Raw genomic sequence first — 15311 nt, forward strand, 5'->3', positions numbered from 1 at the left:
TCTAACACAAGAATATATTTGTTATGATATATTGAGCAAAGTAAACATGTCAAATGCGAAGGAATCAAACACACCAATGTCCACTTTAGTTTCTTTTAAGTTTTCATGGTGGCTTTGCTGCAGTCGACGCCAAATTAAGAGGCCGAAAATTTTGTTGCTTCGTTGTAATATTTGACATTGACACTAAACAATAATTGTTTCGTTGTCAACAAACTTTCCAAATTTGTGCATAAACCAACCTCTATTAGAGATGAAGATAAGTACGGAGTAGATATATTTTTGTAGCTAAGGATTTAATATTTATTTCTCGTATAATGATAAAGTACAATGACCAAGTATGAGAATTTTAATTTTTAATACTACAAACCTATATATTTCTCATACATTTATTCTAACAAGTGGAGCATAATCATATGACTTTCACACAACCCAAGACGATTGACTCTGTAAATAACATCTTAGTAATGAATTACAGTAACGTTAAATTCAATGATGACATTGGTGGCATTTATAAGGATAGGGTTAAATAGTGCAGTCCCTGTTGCCATCGTGAATTGGCCTCTTCCTCCGACCACCGCAAGCCCAGCTTCTCCCCTTGAAAACACGCTTAGAGAGCTTCCGTTGAACTTACCGGTATTGAATCCAAAATCTATGTACTGCGTGCTCGATGCATTTGATCCGGCTAGGAGGGAAATACCCTGAACATTTCCAATCAGCTCTGAGTCAGGCTCAGGACCAGTCCTGAGGGGATCATTAACGGCAACTAGGGTGGCAAATGGCACTGATGTATTATTGCTTGTGATGTTAGCTTGGGTTAGCACGACTGCTGTAGTGCCCGTAAATTCGTGCATATAGAAGTGAAGATTGGTGACCACAACTGGCCTGGGTTGATATGGTAGGGTGTCCGAGTAGTATTGGCTCCGCACTGCTACTTGGGAGAGGCAGATGATCAGAATCCAACTCAACACCGATGCTCCCCTCATTGTCTCTGCTTTACTATAATTTCTGGGGTGAAGGAAAAATGTTGATGAAAGGTAGTGGAATTTTTGCTTCATGTTTATGAACAAAACGGAGACATTTATACTGAGAAATCCTGCGGACTTTGGAAATAATGTATTGCCCAAAACATTTGATATAATAACTGGTTGATTTTTCCCTAGTAATATTAAAAAGAAAACAAATTTTGACCACGCAACGGTAGCTTGGTCTAATTAGCAGCTTGATTTTTGAATAGGAATATACCTTTTTTATATACGTATAAATACGAATTTCTTCCCTTAATAATTAGAATGGTGAAGGTTGTAAACACCATTTTATCTATAAATATAATGTTTGGAAGTTTCCTGCCCTGCGTTTTTGTTTTTGTCTGAATTTGACTTTAATTTATCTGATATCAGATATTAGATGTGATTGATGTGTTGGTTTTATAAATTATTCTATCTTCCGCTAAGAAAAGTCTGCTTGATATGAAAGTCTTCTTTCTCTTTTTCTTTAAATCTACGTACTAAATTATTATATTCCTACAATGTTCTGTGTATAAGAACTAAACGACAAGAATAAAAGAATATAATTCCCCAACCTTCAAATAACTTCATTTTCATAGTGTCCTTGGTCATATGGAGCAGCAGCTACTCCTAATCCTTTGCTCCTTCTGTACAAACCCAAATATGCCCGGGCCCAGACCAACAAACAAGCCCAAACATTTAACCCCAAGCCCAATAACTAAATAGCCCAATACTTAAATAAATGCAGAAAACCCTAGTAGCAGCAAGTAGCCGCCGCCCTCAAACGCCCCAGCAATCTCCAGTCGCCGCAAGTTTCGGCCTCCACGCGTGCCGTTTCTCCGCAAACACCGCTCCTCAAGCACGTACCTGCAACAAGCGAAAGAGAAGAGAAAAAAATCGGGCCAACAAACAACCGAATAGATTTATTTGGATTTATTTTTTCTTTCCCATTTTCGGCTATAAAAGGCCAATATTTTCAGTGTAAAAAGGGGGATGCAGTGTAAAAGATACGAAAATAGAGAGAAAAGATTGAAATACAAAGAAAATTGAAGGTTAATCGCGTTTATTCTATTTTCATTTTTACTTTTTTTTTCTCTTTTCTTTTTTATTTGTTTTGTGAAATAATAGAACAAAAGGGGAAAAGGGAGACTTACCTTTCGCCGGAGTCTTCGAGCTGGTGTCCCCTCCGTCGGAATCGAGGCGTGGGCTGAACGGCGGCCAAAGGGTTAAGGAAACCCAGAAAGAAGCAGTTTTTGCTTCAAAGGGAAAGGCAAAATATTACCCTGAATTTGTTTTTTTTCTAAAACTTAAAACGGAACAAAGATGGTGTTGTTTAGTCTGGGGGTCTGCGCATATCAACCTTAAGTGGGAGAATTGCGCAATAAGTCCTCCCCCTTTGCGCCATGTTTTATTGAGCCAGTTATTTCTTTTTAATTTGGCCCAAATATTTTTACCTTGTTTCAAGTCGGTCCCCATTGCTGCGCACCGTTTGGGGAGAGGGATTATTTTCATTTTAGGTCCCCCATGTACTGCGCGCGTCGCAAATTGGTCCCCTTTCTTTTTTTTTAATTTCATTTTTTGGTTATTTTGTTTTTTTTGCATTTTTTTAAAAATTATTACTATATTATTTATTATTATTTATTATTATTCCTATATTTATACACGCATTTTCTTTATATAGTATATATATACATATTTCTTTATATAATATATATATTCTTAAACCTTTTTAAATACATGCATTCTACATTATATATTTAATTATTTTTTGTAACTTTTATGTACCTTATATTATATATATGCATACTTATACATTTTCTTTTATTCTGTGAATATATACATCTCCGCATACTCTTATATTTTTTATATTATTTTATTTTTATAGTTTTTGCATTCATATATGTACATATATATATACATATTTTAATGCGTGCATAATTTATATATATATATATTTTTCCTTTTTTTGTTTTCATAGTTTTTATAAATAAGTATATATGTATGTACACTTATATTTTACAATACATATGTATTTTCCTTATTTTTGTACATATACGTATTTTCTTTGAAATCTACATACATATTTTTGGAGATTACTATAAGTTCATTGTACATGTCTTTTTTACATACGTATACTTGTATATGTGTGTTAAATATATGCATACACATATTTTCAAATTTACTTGTGTATTGTGCTTGTGTTTACATATTTTGTAAATACATGTACATATATATTTTAAATTAAAATATTTGTTTCATATTGTACATTAATTTTTAACGTACCCTTTGGAAAATAAATCTTGGTTTTTTCGATATATCAAAATCATTTTTTCTTGATTCAAGGGTTTTTTTTTGAATAAAAGCAATATTCGAAGTTTGGGATTTTCGAGGGAAATTGAGCCCTAACGTATTGGGTTCTAATTTTCTTTGTTAATCTTAAATAACCGAGGATATTCTTCATTCAAAATGCATGAGTATAAAAATCATTTTTAGGAACTTAACTTGTTGTGCCCTAACGCATTGGGTGTGGCATGTTACTTTCTCAAAATGAAGATTTTCACATAAAATAAAAGTGATATTCAAAGTTCAGGGATTATGAGGAATTGTACCCTAACGTATTGGGACTCGATTTCTTTACATGACTTGAACAATTGATTATCCTTTTTCAAATTTCATCATTTGAGCCGATTTTAGAAATCTTTTTAACCTTCGACACTAAGATATTAAATGATCAATTTGGTACCGATTTTGGGCGTTATGAGGGTGCTAACCCTTCCTCGTGCGTAACTGACTCCCGGACTCATTTTCTCAAAATTCGTAGACCAAAATAGGGTGAGCCGATCACACCTTAATAAAGGATCGGTGGCGACTCCAGTTTTATTTTTAAAGTCGACAACTAAAATTTTTGTTTTCAAAAAACGGTTTCGACAGCTTGGCGACTCCACTGGGGACATTTGAGAGTCCAGTCATGAATTGATTATGCTTTGTCTTTTTGTCGAAAGTCAATTTTTTTTTAAATCATGATTTCCTTTTGCATTTATTGATTTTCATCATTTGCATGATTGAATCAAGTTGGTTGGTCTGTATTTGCATTTTGCATTGCATGGTCAGTGTTACCCTTTAAGTAGGAGCGAGAAACTAGTCCTTCGTGAGGTTTTCACCTCCGTGCAGGGTAGTGGACCGCTTCCGAGATACATCCGTACCTATGTCTTCGTGAGATTTTCATCTCCGTACAGCCATAGGGAAATGTATCCCCCTGAACTGAACTCGATCCACATGAGCCTATAATGGGTGAGGATCGAGGAATCTACTGGTTCGGGTACCCTTACTTTAGAAAATAACCCTCATATAGTAAACATTAGGAACTTACCCTAGGTAGAGCTATACCAAACCCTAGAGGGGTCCTGAATAGGTGCTTTTATAATTTCCTGTGTATATTGAATTATGATTTTATACATAATACTGACTTTTTTATGTTTCACTTTGACTGCATAGCATTTAGACTGCATGGCATTTCATTATAGAAAAGAGGTGTTGATTCACGTTTGGTTGTTAATAGAGAGCTCACCATGGAAAACAGGTTTCTTGATAAGGTGGAAGATAATACGATTGTATGAGTACAGTCTAAGAAAACGTGACACGAAAGGTCTAACAATTGGAGTATACGAATTTGCTACGTGACCTGAGAATTCAAATTGTCAAAGATTATTCAAAGTCATCAAATGTCCCAACCTCTTAAAGAAGCTAATGAACGTGAATGAGCAAGGAGTTACGACCTAGATCAAACAAAAAAGAGTTCGAATTCGCGAGGTGCATCTTAATATCCGAATGGTCGATGCCTTCGCTTGGAGTACGAAGGTGAAGCCGTATATATATATCCGCTTTATGTAAAGAGATTTATTTTTTAGTAAAACTTTCTAGTAAAGAATTGAACATAAATCAACGTCTCTTTTTTGCATTCATTTCATGCATTTGCATTTCATTACATTATATGCATTAGACACCTTTAAATGATCCTAATTAATTAAAATCCTCGCCGCTTAACTCGAAACCAACCAACCAACCAAGCAATCATTCGGACACTCGAGCAAAGATTAAAGACATGGATCAGAGATTGGAAAAACTTGAACAATACCAGAAGGAGATGCAAGACTTACTTCAGCTACAAGTGCAGGAGCGGTTAGACAAGATGCAACAGGATATGTCTGAGAAAATGCAGGAATCCCAAAAGGATATGATGGCAAAGCTAACCAAACTATTGACCGGAGGAGGTGATAAGGGAAAGGGTCTCATGGCTGATGTCAAAGTGGGTAATGAACCACTCTATCTTCTAGGCTTTACTCCTCCACATGTTCGAACTTAATATCCACATAAACCCACTGTCACAATCAAGCCTCAGCAGTCCCAGGCCAGTGCTTCGAACTTTTAAGTTAGATTGGGCTCTAACCCCGAAAACTACCCTGTTAACTCTGTCATTCCTGACTTTGATGAAGTGGCTGAAAAGGAAAGAATAAAAGAGGAGTTACCAAGGCAGTTAGAGGAAAGGTACAAATGGCTAGAGGAGAAATTCAAGGCGATGGAAGTCACTGAAAGCTATCGCGGGATTGACGCCAAAGAGCTAAGCTTAGTTCCAGATTTGGTACTCCCTCACAAGTTTAAGATGCCAGAATTCGATAAGTACAATGGGACAACTTGCCCAGAAGCTCATATCACCATGTTCTGCAGGCGAATGGCTGGATACGTTAACAATGACCAGCTATTGATACATTGTTTCCAGGATAGCCTTTCAGGGGCAACATCTAAATGGTACAATCAGCTAAACCGTACCACAATTGGTTCATAGAGGGACTTGGCACAAGCGTTCATGAAACAGTATAGTCATGTGACAGACATAGTTCCTGACAGAATCACCCTTCAAAATATGGAGAAGAAGCCGAACGAAAGTTTCAGGCAGTATGCACAAAGGTGGAGGGAGGTCGCAGTCCAAGTTCAACCACCGCTCTTAGAGAGAGAAACAACAATGCTCTTTGTCAATACGCTGAAATCTCCATTCATTACGCATATGTTAGGAAGTGCTACAAAAAGCTTTTCTGACATAGTCATGAATGGTGAAATGATCGAAAATGCTATAAGAAGCGGGAAAATTGATACAGAGGAGAGTAACAAGAGGTCAGTCTCAAATAGAAGAGAAAATGAGGTGAACAACACAGGTTACTCTAAATTAGTTACCGTGAGTCAGCCAAGAAAGGTGGTTGGTAATCAACAGAATTCATCGAGGCAAGATTCCGGCATGAAGACTGAGAAGTTTCAGTTTACGCCAATCCCAGTACCGTATAAAGAACTGTATCAAAATTTGTTTGATGCATATGTTGTTTCCCCTTTTCATGTGAAGCCTCTACAACCTCCGTATCCCGAATGGTATAATGCCAACACACAATGTGAATACCATGCTGGGGTTACGGGACACTCGATTGAGAATTGCACTGCCTTCAAGAAGCAAGTTGAAAGACTCATCGACATGGGTATTGTCAAGTTTGATGACCCATCTAGTGCAGGAAATTCGCTACCTAATCATGATGGATGATGAAGGGAATGCAATGTATGAAGAAGTGGTGAGGTTTTCATATCGATGCCATATATGCAGACACAAATAAAAGGGTCCTTGTTAGATATTCGCCTGGGAGGTTTTATAAATAATGGGACTGCAGAGGAAACCCTGTAGTATTTAGAGTTTGTTAGAGTAATATTCAGAACACACTTGTTGCTTTTAGCCTAGAAGCAATGAGAACCTCTTTGTGAAATAGGCTCACGTCTGAACATTATTATTTTAATGAAATACATTATTACAATCATCTTTGAGCAAATGTTCTTTCATTCTTTACAATTTTTTTTCATTCCTTCAGATTCTTTTCTGCCAAACCATTCATTTATTCATTCATTTATTTGTATATCCTTTAGCACCCACTATGGGTCCCCAAATATCAATGACATGAGTGACGCTTCTACAGACTCAAAATCGCCTTCTGAGTGAGACATGTGTTTAGAGGGATCTCATGACTTTGAAGATGTCATAAATTGTAGTCTATTTCTAGACTTATTAAGGATGGTAGAGCAGGAAGGAAATTTTACCTCATGAGGAGACAATAGAAACTGTGACCTTGAGGAACATGCATGATCGAAGAAACAAAGCAAGATGTTGTTGAGCTACTTCAAGAATTCAAAAATGTCTTCGTATGGTTATACCAGGGTATGCCCAGGTTAAACACTGTCATTGCAATCTGAACAACAACACAATATGAGAAATTTGCAGTACGTTCAAGATTAATATCATGAATGATATAGTGGAAACTGTACCAGAGCAGTACCTCTCTCTTTAACTCATCACAGTTTTTTCTATTGAAGTTGAAATTCTTTCTCTCCGGGTATTGGCTGAGCAGGTTGGATGAGGCAGAATAGATCCAATCGCAATGTGATCAATTGAACTTGATAGAAGGAAGAAGATTAAAAGTTATTCATCATGGTCAGATGTACCAGAAATGAATGATGCGAGCCTATAACAAAAGGTTCATCCTAGAGAATTCCACGAGGGTGACCAAATGTTGTAGATCTTCCCTCTACAAAAAATATTTTGGAAGGAAACGGATACCAAATTGGGAGGAACCTTATGATTATAGAGAAGGTTTTTTTCAAAGGAGCTTTGATTTTGAGCGAGATGAATGATAAAACCTGCAAAGTCCTGTAAACTCAGATTCAGTCAGGAAATACTCTACTTAGAGAAGGAGAGGACCAAGGTAAAAACCCGCAAAGGGCAGCTTGAGTCCCAAAAAAAAAGAAAAAGAAGTGATGTGAAAAAATGAAAAGATGAAAATAAAAAATGAAAAAGTAAAATGGAGAGGCTAAGGTGAAAACCCGTAAAGGGCGCCTTAGACCAAAGGGGATTTGAGTTGAAAACCCAAAAAGGGCGGCTTAAATGTTGGTCAAAATGGCGTTTGAATTTTTCAGAGCAGCTCAAATACTGATCAGAATGGGGGCATGCAGTGGTCTTGCTATACCTGAATCAACAGGAAAGGGTAGGCGACATCTTGGGGCATCGACAAAGTACTCCTAAACACATGTTAAACTCAGAATGGTCTTTAAAAATTTGTACAGAGAAGTTCAAGCTGCGATATCTGGGGCACCTAATCCTTATATTATTTTTTGTTATTCTTGGAACACTTCATTCATTTCCAAGATATGCATTCATAAATCAATTTCTTTGTTATCCATCTTTATTATCTTTGACAACTTATTCATTTCAAGCTATGCTCAGAACCAACTCAATTCTTATCCATGATCTTTTTTACAAGCATGTTGCATTAGAATAATGATTAATGGACTAATAAAACTTTCACAAGGGAAGTTTTGCATATTACTCTAGAAGTTTCTGAATAATATAGGAACCTCAAACAAGACTATTGTTTAGAACGCATCAGGTTGGAAATCTGATAAAGAAGAGTCAAAATTAAGACTATCTCTTTGGATTTTCTTGTCTAAAGTATTACTTGAACAAAATGGTAAGATGTCGTGTTGGTGACAAAGCTTCAATGAATAAGCAAGTAATGATCACCGAATAATAAGAAGAAGTTGTTCTTGGAGAAGATTTCTTCATTTGTGCATGAGCATTTGGTACAACACCCTGGGAATTGTGTAAGAGACCAAAAAGTTTCACATCCTGTATCCTTGAATTGTGATAACAGAGGATTGAGAAAAGGCCAAATTTTTTACTCTTGGGTTACAACAGGAAAAGATGGTACAAATTTTGCATCCCAGTAGATCAAACTTGGAGGTTTACAGCGTGGGGCAATCTGGTCAAGTGCTTATTGGGTTCACCAGCCGAGCATAAAGGCGCTATAGTACATTAAGCGATAAGACCTTAATAAACTTGGAGTAATGACAACTCAAGTGTTAAAATATCATTTTTATGACATTCTACATTCATTCAAATGTCATTCATACATGTCTAGTTAGGAGAATTTGATTCATTTGATCATGACATCCTATTCACTAGGCATAATTAGGTTCACAAAATAAATCATACAGGTTATGTTCCACAGAGAACAGATTGGTGAAATCATAAAGCCTTATCTCCCTGAGTTGCCGTGGAGCAGGTTGAAAAGATAGCAGATCTTGTCTTCCCATACTGGTGGCGAAGTAGATCAAAGAAAGTAGATCTTGTCTTCATGTACTGGCGTGAAGTAGATCAGAGATAACAGATCTTGCCTTCCCATACTGGTGGCGAAGCAGATCGAAGGAAAAAGCAGATCTTGTCTTCATGTACTGGCGTGAAGTAGATCAGAGATACCAGATCTTGCCTTCCCATACTGGTGGCGAAGCAGATCGAAGAAAGCAGATCTTGTCTTCCCATACTTGTCTTCCCATACTGATGGTGAAGTAGATCGAAGAAAGCAGATCTTGTCTTCATGTACTAGCGTGAAGTAGATCAGAGATACTAGATCTTGCCTTCCCATACTGGTGGCAAAGCAGATCAAAGAAAGTAGATCTTGTCTTCATGTACTGGAGTGAAGTAGATCAGAGATACCAGATCTTACCTTCCCATACTGGTGGCGAAGCAGATCAAAGAAAGTAGATCTTGTCTTCATGTACTGGCGTGAAGTAGATCAGAGATAACAGATCTTGCCTTCCTATACTGGTGGCGAAGCAGATCGAAGGAAAAAGCAGATCTTGTCTTCATGTACTGGCGTGAAGTAGATCAGAGATACCAGATCTTGCCTTCCCATACTGGTGGCGAAGCAGATCAAAGAAAGCAGATCTTGTCTTCATGTACTAGCGTGAAGTAGATCAGAGATAACAAATCTTGCCTTCCCATACTGGTGGCGAAGCAGATCGAAGGAAAAAGCAGATCTTGTCTTCATGTACTGGCGTGAAGTAGATCAGAGATACCAGATCTTGCCTTCCCATACTGGTGGTGAAGCAGATCAAAGAAAGCAGATCTTGTCTTCATGTACTGGCGTGAAGTAGATTAGAGATAACAAATCTTGCCTTCCCATACTGGTTGCGAAGCAGATCGAAGGAAAAAGCAGATCTTGTCTTCATGTACTGGCGTGAAGTAGATCAGAGATACCAGATCTTGTCTTCCCATACTGGTGGCGAAGCAGATCAAAGAAAGCAGATCTTGTCTTCATATACTGGCGTGAAGTAGATCAAAGATAACAGATCTTGTCTTCCCATACTGGTGGTGAAACAGATCGAAGAAAGCAGATATTGTCTTCGTGTACTGGCGTGAAGTAGATCAAAGATACCAGATCTTGTCTTCATGTATTGGCGTGAAGTAGATCGAAGAAAACAGATCTTGTCTTCATGTATTGGCGTGAAGTAGATCAAAGATACCCGATCTTGTCTTCCCATACTGGTGGCGAAGTAGATCGAAGAAAGCGGATCTTGTCTTCCCATACTGGTGACGAAGCAGATCGAAGATGGCGGATTTTACCTCCCTGAGATTACAGTGGAGTACATTGAAGCCAGTTATTCCTATCTCATTGAAGTTGCAATGGAGTGGATTAAAGTACCAGTTCCTATACCTCTGAAGATGCAGTAGGAAGGAACAAGGCTACTGGAAAGAGAAGCATGAAATAAGTTGAGATTCAGTAGGACCAGGAACAATTGGGCCTTGTAGTCTTTGCTCTATTCCCGTTACACGACAATGAACAAAGAGGGGCAGTTGTAATAGGCCCAATCGATCCAGGTCCAAACAAAATTAAAATCAGTCCAAGATTTACAAGCTCATCTAAAGCAAACACGGCCCAAAAGAAAAAAGAAAGCTAAACCCTAGAACCTTTAGCAAATGGCAGCAAGGAGCGCCGCAGCAAGCTGTCAGTGTCGTGCCCAACGCCCAGTCGCCGCACAACTCGGAGGTCGGCCTCCCCACGCGCGTTTACACTCCATGAACGCCTGAAAAAATGGACTCAAGGAGTCCAAAGAAAAACAAACAGGAAGTAATATTTTTTTTTCCTTCTTTTTCGATTATTTTCTTTCTCTTTTTCGGCCTATAAAAGGCCATTTTGTAATCTGTAAAATGGGGGGGATTTTCGGTGTAAAGGAATACACATAGAAACACTGAAAAATACAGAGAAAAAGAAAGAAAGATACAAACTTTTCTTGAATATAAAGGTGGCTTTTTTTTTCCGGCGTTCATTATTTTTTTTCATGTTTACTGTTGATTTATAAAGAGAAGAGAGTGAAGAGGAGTTTACCTCTGTGTTCGGGCCACCGTTTGCTACCATCTCCGCCGCAATCGGGGATCCGGTTCAAAAGGCCGACGAGCGACGACGCAGAAGGAAAAATTTTAAAAAAACCCTAGCAAAGGATTCTCAATTTTTTTTCCCTTTCAGCTGTAAATAAGTTTTTAACAAAAAAATTTGTTTTAAATAACAAAAGTGAAACGACGCCATTTTGCAAGGGGCTAGATCCGCGCGCCGACCCGACCTGCAAGCAGGGTCCGCGCGTTCTGGCCCTGAATGGGGAATTTACGCAACTGGTCCCTCTGTTTTTGAGTCACCTTCAATGCAATTTTTTTATTTTCAATTTTGACCGCACGTTTGTTTCTTGTTTCAATTTGGTCCAACATGAAAACGCTGCGTATAAGGGGCTGGTACATTTCTTGTTTGCTCCTTGATGTTTCCAGCGCACTACAAATTAGTCTTCAGCTTTTATTATTTTAAATGTTTACCTGAAAGTTTCCTGTAGTTTCAATTTGGGTCCCTTGTTATTAATTATTTTATTATTAAAATTATTTATTTTTATTATATTATTTATTATTATTGATTATTATCATATTTTCTATACATATATATATATACGCATAGTTTTTTTTATATATAATATATATATGAGCATTTTTTATATATAGGTATATATATATATTTTAAGCTTTTATAAATACATGCATATATTTTATACATATGTTTTATTTTTGTTTTTACTTTTTATATATACTTTTTTTGTAAATATATACACATGTACATATTTTTATATTTTTATCTTATTTTCATAAATTTCGCATACATAGATATACATGCATATTTTCTTAGGAATTATAATAGGTTTTTGTTTTGTTTTATGTATTTCATTTATTTTTTAATTTTATATACGTATACTTATATATACTGTTTTAATATATGCTTATACACGTTTTCAAAATTTATTTATGTCTCATACTTATATTTTGAAAATACATATATACATATATTTTAAATTAAAGTATCTCAGATCATATTGTATATTAACTTTTTAACATACCCTTTTGAAAATATATTTTGGTTTTAACCATTCATCAAAGTTATTTTCTTGATTTAAAGGTTTTTTTTGAATAAAAGCATTATTGGAAGTTTGGGATTTTCGAGGGTAATTGAGCCCTAACGTATTGGGTTCTGATTTTCTTTGTCAATCTTAAATGACCGAGAATATTCTTTATTCAAAATGCATGAGCATAAAAATCATTTTTGGGAACTTAACTTGTCGTGCCCTAACGTATTGGGTGTGGCCTGTTACTTTCTCGAAATGAAGATTTTCGCATAAAATAAGAGTGATATTCAAAGTTCGGGGATTATGAGAAATTGTACCCTAACGTATTGGGACTCGATTTCTTTACATGACTTGAACAATTGGTTATCCTTTTGCAAATTTCATCATTCAAGCTTATTTTAAAATCTTTTTTTCAAATTTTCGACACCAAGGCATTAAATAATTAATTTGGTACCGATTTTGGGCGTCACGAGGGTGCTAATCCTTCCTTGTGCGTAACTGACTCCCGAACTCATTTTCTCAAATTTCGTAGACCAAAATTATTTTTAAGGTGAGCCGATCACACCTTAATCAAGGATCGGTGGCGACTCCCATTTTCGTTTTTAAAGTCAAAAACTAAAATTTTTGTTTTCAAAAAACGGTTTCGACACCTTCCACTTCTTTCCTGTCAAGTTTGGTGAAATGTAAATTACCTACAAAATATAAGTATAAATAACTAATTGTATAGGTTTACAAAATAAGAAATTCAGTTCAACAAAATAATTAATATTTTATAATCTACCAAGTAATTTTGAGGCAGTGCCAACCCTTTTGACATCCTAAATTTTACTCTTCCTCCGATGATCGCAAGCTCACGTTCTGTCTGCGTTATAGCGTTTTCGTGAGAACTGTTTGGTATACGTGGGGGGACGAAATAAAATTAAGTGGATTGAGCATTGAGTCATGATAATAACTTCAGTCCGATACTACTCCTAATATTTTCCTATTTCGTTTATCCTTCTACTTCTTTCCTGTCAAATTTGGTGAAATGTAATTTTCCAACACAATATAAGTATAAACGACTAACTGTATCTGTTGCTACTTTAAATTGTTTACTTGCTAAAATACAAAATTGAAAGGGAAGTGTTAGATTGTAGTGGTCACTACGGCTTGGCACTTCCAAATGCCAATTCTGTGCAAACAAAATTATAAAGAACATCAAGGTTTCTTTACATAGTTCGGTTTCTTTATGTCCATAGAGTCTAACTCAGTGAGTAATTTTACTATCTTTAACTACACTCTATCACTTCTCAAGAATAGAAATCTCACCTTTGTACCTGAAGATTAGAACACTCAATAAGCTCTCATACAAAACCTAAATAAGCCTGTATATTCAATTTCGGCTTGCTAACATGGAATCTAAGTGAACACAATTTTACACATTAAAACCAGCTATTACAATTACAACTTTCAAAGCAGAATCAAACGAAGATATGATTTCCAGAATAGCAATGCAGTCTTGATCGAATCTCGACACTTTCCATGGGTTGAATTGATTCATTCATATCCAATCAAATCCTCAAAAGCCAAAGACTATTTTGCATAGATGGACCATAGTATCTTCAATAACACATCACATTAAACAGGTCCAAACATTTTTTTGCCACCACCTTGACGAATTAGTCTACAGTGACATTATCGAGTACCAGTTAGCAACTATCAACTCATCTTGCCTCAGTAGTATCAGTTTACAAAAATAAGAAATTTTGGTCTACAAAGTAAATAATATTTTATAAGTTTTAGTATTTTATTTTCCAAGTAAAGTCCCACGACCTGGAATTTTTTTGCACTAAATATTAAATTTTTTTACACATGCAATGTGGTTGAGAAAAATGTTGTATAAAATTGATATCTCGAGAAATAATTATATTCAAAATAAAAGATTTAATATTTTTTTCTAAGGAGATAAATTATGGTATTTAATTTAATTTTGTTTTTTTTAAATATTGGTAATTTAGTTAAGGATACGAAGTTTGAAGTGGGTAGTTATAGAGTAATCGGTGCTAGAACAAATTTTTGCCACCATCTTGACGTTTTTAATTATCTATGTATATATTGAAAGTTGATTAGTTAATAAAAATTGTGTCTAAATTGGATTGGATCGACTTAACTAAAGGCCCAACACAATGAAAACTATATTTCATTTAAATGGATTTAGGATCTATTCAATTTGGGTTTTATACGATGTCTTGTCAGTCTAGTTAGTTACATCTATATTCTTATCTTTTGGGAGTAATTTGTTCTATATTAAAGATAAGATATGTCACCAATTAGGCTAGATAGAGAACATATTAGTATTTTAATCGATTTTCTCAATTCCGATTAGACTAAGGACGTGTTTAGATTATCTACTAATATAAATTGTCTTTTTATATTATGAGTCGACCACATAATATCGCTTACTATTAATTAAGCGTTGGATAATTAGTGAGTTAATATTTGTTTTCATTTTGTTTTGCATGCAAAAACCATTAAGAATAATATATGAAGATGTTAATGAAACTGATGAATATTTTAGTAAATCAATTTGTTCGAAAATTACAACTACATGTAGACGACAATACTACACCAAGGCACTAGATCCCAATGCACCCAAGAGACAATTTTCTAACCACTAAATTCTCCTATTGAGAACATAGCATGTAAAGCCACAATACAAAATTTGTACAATCATATGCACTCTTACAAATAATGTTTCTCACTTGAATGTATTAAATGTTATAAAAAATCAACACATCAACATTAATCTATACAAGTCTCTCAATTAAATAAGGATTTCGAGACATGCTATCATCATAAAAATCTGTCAGAAACCTATTAAACAATAGCTATATAAGCTAAAATACCATATAATAATAACAACCAAGATAAATAAGGACTGTTGACAACTAAGTCTTCAACATTCTAATCTGATCCAACCTCCTTGGTCTAACGTATTAGATAGACTTGCACTTCCTCAAGCATATT

At 35.6% G+C, this 15311-nt stretch overlaps 1 protein-coding gene across 1 annotated transcript; it reads right to left on the minus strand.

The window, feature by feature from the left end:
- Positions 1 to 276: 276 nt before the first annotated feature.
- LOC105768532 (dirigent protein 4) lies at positions 277 to 1093 on the minus strand. Its single transcript, XM_012588493.2, has one exon. The coding sequence runs from the start codon at positions 1053 to 1055 to the stop codon at positions 459 to 461; it is 597 nt and encodes a 198-aa protein (XP_012443947.1). The 5' UTR covers positions 1056 to 1093; the 3' UTR covers positions 277 to 458.
- Between the last annotated feature and the right edge of the window lie 14218 nt (positions 1094 to 15311).

This window comes from Gossypium raimondii, chromosome 5, assembly GCF_025698545.1.
Source record: "Gossypium raimondii isolate GPD5lz chromosome 5, ASM2569854v1, whole genome shotgun sequence".
NCBI classification, from domain to species: domain Eukaryota; kingdom Viridiplantae; phylum Streptophyta; class Magnoliopsida; order Malvales; family Malvaceae; genus Gossypium; species Gossypium raimondii.